This window comes from Erithacus rubecula, assembly GCF_903797595.1.
Source record: "Erithacus rubecula genome assembly, contig: scaffold_161_arrow_ctg1, whole genome shotgun sequence".
NCBI classification, from domain to species: Eukaryota; Metazoa; Chordata; class Aves; order Passeriformes; family Muscicapidae; genus Erithacus; species Erithacus rubecula.
Genome location: NW_027636144.1, coordinates 170,360 through 176,465, shown reverse-complemented (window position 1 = coordinate 176,465; position 6,106 = coordinate 170,360). Strand labels below are relative to the sequence as shown.

The 6,106-nt window shown below is 51.6% G+C and overlaps 1 protein-coding gene across 1 annotated transcript; it reads right to left on the bottom strand.

Moving 5' to 3' along the window:
- Positions 1–4,211: 4,211 nt before the first annotated feature.
- LOC306815572 (forkhead box protein J1-like) lies at positions 4,212–5,655 on the bottom strand (the record flags this gene model as incomplete). Its single annotated transcript, XM_079332146.1, has 3 exons — positions 4,212–4,707; positions 4,876–5,045; positions 5,170–5,655. 3 exons carry the CDS (start codon positions 5,653–5,655, stop codon positions 4,212–4,214), a joined length of 1,152 nt encoding a protein of 383 aa, XP_079188272.1.
- Between the last annotated feature and the right edge of the window lie 451 nt (positions 5,656–6,106).

Here is a 6,106-nt window from a genome sequence, read left to right as displayed (position 1 = left end):
CCACATAGCCAAAATAAGCTATCTGGTGCTTTCCAATGACCTGGCCCAGAGCCAGAGGTGATCCCTTGCCAAGGCTGTGCCGTGGCACCTGCCCTGTGCCACGCTGGCTGCTCAGGCACTGCGGGACCAGCAGCAAACCCCAGTGCCAGGAGCAAAGGCCGGGTCAGCCAGACAGAAAGGGTCAGGGCTGGGCACTGTTTCCATGGCAGGCACTGCAACACCACACCTGGGTCTCCTGTCCCGGCAATCGCCATGGAAACCCCTGGTAGGGCTTGATGCCACCGGCACTGGCACTGAGACACTGCTGGGCCGAGGGCCATGGCAGCCACCCCTGGGCTACACCGGAACCAGGATTGCCATGGCAAACAGCAAAAAGCCCCGTTGCTACTGTCCAGTGCCACCACAACCTGCAGGAGACACTTTGCTGAGGTCGGATCCGTGGCTATCAACCTTTTTCCTGCCGTGGTGGGGGACTGTCACGGTCACTCGCACTCAGGGCCCGTGGCCGGGCAGGGCTCCCATGGACACAGGCACTGAGCCTGTGCCAGAGTCGGCTGCCATGGCAACCATCCCAAAGGCCATGGCCAGGGCTGGGGGCATGGAAAGGAACCCGTGGAGCCGAGGCCATGGTGGATGGCTAAGAACAATGGTCTGGGCTGGGGCAGAGGGAATTTCCTTCTGGGGCTGTGTTTGGGCTGCTTCTGAGCACAGGGCTGAGCACACAGAGATGGTTTTGCTCTTGCTGAGCTCGCACAGAGCCAAGGCCTTTCTTGCCCCTCATGCAGCCATGCTGGGGAAGGGCTGGTGGTGCAGCAGAGGTTGGGAGGGGACATAGCCAGGACAGGTGACCCCAACTGACCCTGGGGATATTCCAGACCAAAGGACATCATGATCAGTGTAAAAAGTGGGGGGAACAAGGAGGAAGGGGGAATTTTAGAGTGATATTTTTTGTTTTCCTAGGATGAGGCCCTGTTTTGCTAGTACACAAGTTCAGCACCGAAGACACAGACACCGACTCAAGGAATAGAGTAATTTATATAATGCAAAAGTGCAAAGAATTACAAAAGGAGAAACTCAGCAATGCACCCAATCCTCACTACCAAAGATTGCCTGCAGTGATTAAGAGGCAGCACCAGTTACCCTCAGACTTTGCCATCCCCCAGGTGCACACATCAGCTGGGGGAGCTGTCACAGCCAAGGGCTGCAGAGCCACCCCAGGACACTGGGAGTCCCTGTAGGTGCACCCACCTTTGCAGGCCACGAGGCTCCAACCTCGCTGGGAGAGGGCCCAGCTTCTACACTGATAAACAAACAAGCTGACATTACTTCTAGTGAGGGAACACCTGTGTAACATATGATATAATGTAATTGGTGTAAAGTTGTAAAATAATGTAGAATAAGCAGTGTTGTATGAATAAAATAATAAAAACTCAGAAACCAAAAAGAGGGCCATGGACGAAAAGGACACAAATTGCTTCATCACAGCATTGTAACATCAAACAAAAGCAGGACAACCCAGATTAACAAGTAAATAGCCGTGGCCACAGCAGAGATGGCTCTTTCAGGAACTGTTCAGGGAACACCCAGACAATGAGAGCCCAGCAAGCACCCACGATTAAAATAACCAGAGCCATCAGGAAAAAAACATCTGAATGTCACCTTCCCATAAACCAAGACCTGCAAGATAGATCTCAATACCATCTTCCCATAAACCAGAACCAGCCTTCATCAGAATTCATCGTCTCCCAGAATATTGTTTTATCCAGCTCAATGCAGTGAAAGAAAACCACGTGAATATGCTGAACGAGGAAAGGAGACAAAGACCTCTGCTCCAGGCTAGGAAAGACTGTATGAAAAATGGACTGACCAAGGTGGATTTGTGAACATTGGGGGATCAGAGGGTGTTCACCCAGCACTGATCCGGGGCTCGGCATTGTCCCTCACGATTGTGGCTGTCAGGGAGCGTATCCTGGTCACAAAATAAATTATTATTTATTATAATATTATTATTAATTATTATAAAATTATTTTTGATTATACTCAATTCGGCTGAATCTCTTTATTATCTATAACACCTGGTTTCATTCTCAATTTGGTTTCTCCCAAAGCCTGGCCAGGCCTCACGAAGGAGCCAAGGGAGGTGACTTTGACCATACACGCCCGAACAAAGCCAGATGTGGCCTTGTCTGGTTTCTAAACACAGGAAGATAAATCCATGTTTCACCAATGCACATATACAGAGATCATATTGCTAACAAAGCTTCAGTAATGAGCTGATACAAATATAACATTTGGTTGGAAGGTTCATCTAGAGTTCAGCTTTGGCTCAGGGCTACCTCTCTCAGGGCCTGGTGTTCAGGCCTCAGTACTTCACTCAGTGCTTTGACCTAGAGATGAACTACAAACTTCATAGCAATTATTACCATAAGAGAACCTTACATTTAGGTATTAGGCATAAAGGCATATGTTCTTGTTCTTCAGTTAGGTGCTGTTCAAGTTCATTCCTCAGAGCTGTTAGCATTCCTTTAAATTCGCATTCCTTTTAAAACATGCCAGATTGGTTGCTATTCTGTATGCTCTTCATCAAATCCCCCCTTTTTCTTGAGACTGTGTCTCAATACTCCGTTTCCCAGCACAAAGTGTCACAACAGCTCTAACATGGAACCATAACACACCAAGTGCTCACACTGCAATGATTACAGTGACTGCAACAAACTCATTTCACAGCAGCCTCCAATTTGGAAGCCAATCCCACCATGAAGAATTTTCTTCTTTCTGCCACTCCTCTGCTGCTCTTTCTATCGAGGTGATGCCTGACTGGACTTCAAACACAGCACTGATAGACATTCCTGCAACATTCCTCCCCTAGAACAGCACAGGCTCCTCCCTGGCCAGCAAGCAGAGAATCCAAGGCCATGTGGCAAAGTGAATTCACCCCAAATTTGGGTGGTTTGTTAAATCCCAAAGGAATTGGTGGCTCCAGTGGCTTTTGGGGGACACCTGGAAATTTCCCTTTTGAAACTTGTTTGGGGTATAAAGGAGGAGCCACCCCCTTCCTCACCTTTTGTGGGGTTCAGAGCCCCGCCCTTGAGGAATTCAGCCACAACTCACATCCAATTTAACCATTTGTTTCCTTTTTCCACTTACATATTCCCATTAAATGCAGCATTGTTCAGGAAAAAGAGGGAAAATTTTGTATTGAGGAGAAGCTTTGGATTCACAAAATTTGGGAAAAAAAAATGAAAAATCCAGTGTGAGCTTGGAGGAATTTATGGGGACATTTGGATTTTGGGGGACAGGGGGGCTCAAGCATCAGGATCAACCAGAATCTGGTGTTAATGTGGATGAAATCCAATAACAAAAAAGTAAAAAAGTAAAAGCAGAATAAATTCTGGTAGTTCTCGGGGAAGTACCCCAAAAACTGCTGGGGATCCACCCGGGGTCAGTCTGGAGTCACCCCCTGCAGGGGAGGGGGAGCAGGGGATTCCTGGGGTGAAAAACTGGGGAAAATGAGGATTGTGACCCTCAGTGCGTGTCACCCCTGGGGCCGGTGTCACCTCTGTGTCACCCCTCAGCCCTGTGGGTTTTCTGGGGGTGTCTGTGGGTGGGGGCTGTTCCATCCTGGGGCCTCTGGGGGTTTTCTGGGGTGTGGGTGGGTGGGGGGTCTGTGCCAGAGTGGGGGATGGGCTGCTGCCAGTGCCCGGGGGGGCTCTGCTGGGGTGGGGGTTGGGCACCCGGGGTGAATGATGTAAATAATGTGAATAATGTGAATAATTCCAATAATGCCTTCCTTTCCTGGGCTCAATCCCAGAGTCCCACTGAGCATTCCTGGTTGGGCTCTCCTGGAATTCCAGCAAATCCCCCTCTGTGGTGGCACATTTTGGAGATCTGGGATGCTGGATAAAAAATTATTCACCAGATACAACACACTCACCATGCAGTTCTTCTCTACTTTATTTTTTAATCTATCTCTTAAAAATTTTTAATAAATGAAAGAAAAAGGGCAAAGTGGCCCAAATATCTGTGCAGTTCTTCAACATCATTCCCTAAGCAAACAAAAAAAGACCCCAAAAACACCCAAAAACAGAAGATAAAGAAGCAAAAATAAACCTTGTCCACAAAACCATCTACAGCCACCCCAAAGCCCCTCCTAAACCCATCTGATTGAATCTAATCTAATCTAGTCTGATGTAATCTAATCTCCATCTCTACTAGAGATTGAAGAGGGTCAGGGAGTCCCAATCCATCCCATCCCCGCCGGGCAGGGAGCTCGGGATGTTGGCAGCCCCCTGCTCGGCGGGGATGCAGCTGGGGAGGGTCTCACTGCTCTCCCCGTGCCAGGCCGCCTCCAGGAAAGCCGTGGCCAGCACGGTTTCATCCAAAGCCGGCTTGGCGGGGCTGAGCTCAGGCAGGAGCGGCTCTTGTGGCCAGTCCAGGTGCTGCAGGTCGCTGAGAAAGGAGAATTCTCCTTGCTCCGGGTCGAGATCGAGCAGAGCTTCCCAGTCTGCGCTGTCCTTCAGCTCCGGCAGCTCGCCCGGCTCCTCCTGGGCGCTGCTGGGCAGCCAAGAGGCCTCGGCAGCTGCAGGGGGATTCCAGCTGTGGCCGCTTTCGAACTCCTCGAACTCGCGCAGCAGCTGCTGCAGCTCCGCGCCCACCTCGAGGCAGCTGCGGGCGGGGCTGGGGCAGCGACGGGCCTCGAGATGGGCACTGGGATGGGCACCGGGATGGGCTCCGGGATAGGCACTGGGCTGAGCTCCGGGATGGGCACCGAGATGGGCTCCAGGATAGGCTCTGGGATGGGCTCCGGGATGGGCTCCGGGCTGAGCTCCGGAATGGGCTCCGGGCCGGGTACCGGGCCGGACTCTTCTGCCCGACCCCGCCGGGATCTGCTCCGGATGCGTCCTGCGCCCTTTGCAGCTGCTGCTCCTCAGCCCCTCGGCGTACTGGGGGCGAAGCTTCCAAAAGGCGCCTCTGCCCGGCTCGCCCTTCTCCCGGGGCACCTTGATGAAGCGCTTGTTGATGCACAGGTTGTGCCGGATGGAGCTCTGGGTGCAAAAGAGAGCAAAGCGCGGGGGTGAAGTGCTGCCGGTGGCATCAGCACGGCCACGGGAGCGCGGCGCTGTGCAAAGAGCCCCGGGCAGCCCAGCAGGGCTCCAAAGCTCCTCCTACCTGCCAGGTGGGATGGGCGCGGCGGAAATAGCAGAAGTTGTCACTGATCCACTTGCAGATGGCAGCCAGGCTGAGTTTGGGCTCCTTGCTGGCTTCCATGGCCATGCGGATGAGGGTGGCGTAGGAGTAGGGCGGCTTGAGGTGCGCGTTGTTCTTGTAGTCCATGTCCCCGGGGAGGGGAGGGGACAGGGCCAGGGTGGCGGTCACCGCGCTGGCGCCGGAGGACGCGGGCGAGCGCGGAATGTCGATGTAGTGGCAGAGCTCCCCGGCGCTCAGCGGGAAGCCTGGGCACTGAAAATCCACCAGGCTCACCAGGTTCTCCCAGATGCTGCAGCGATCCTCGGGGTCCTGCGAGATCGGGGCCAGGCCCAGGTGCGCGCCCGTCAGGTTGGCGAGCCACAGCAGCTCTGGCTCGGCACCGGGGCGCTCGTCCTGGCTGCAGCTCGGCTGTTCCTGAGCTCCGAGCGCGGGGCTGGAGCACACCATGGCTGCTGTTCCCGGGAACGGAGGCGATGGACGGGGCGGCTGCTGCAGGGAGAAGAGGCACGGAGAGGGTTGAGGTTCTGAGAGCGCAGGGTTAAAATGGGTCTAAAACATGGGAATTGTAAAAAATAGATTGCGGGGGTGGAAAGAAAAGTTGAGTCTGGTAGGCCTGGGAAAGGGAACTTTGTCTGCACCTGCGTAATCATCATATGATAAATACGAAATATCTCAAAATATATATAATAATAAATATATATATAAGTATAAATAAATATTATAAAAAATATAAATATAAATATAAATATAAATATAAATATAAATATAAATATAAATATAAATATAAATATAAATATAAATATAAATATAAATATAAATATTTTTTGGTAATTGAATTATTGTTTAACCATAGCAAGAATCATGAGTAAGGATATTTGCGGGTCCTAGTGAAAATTAC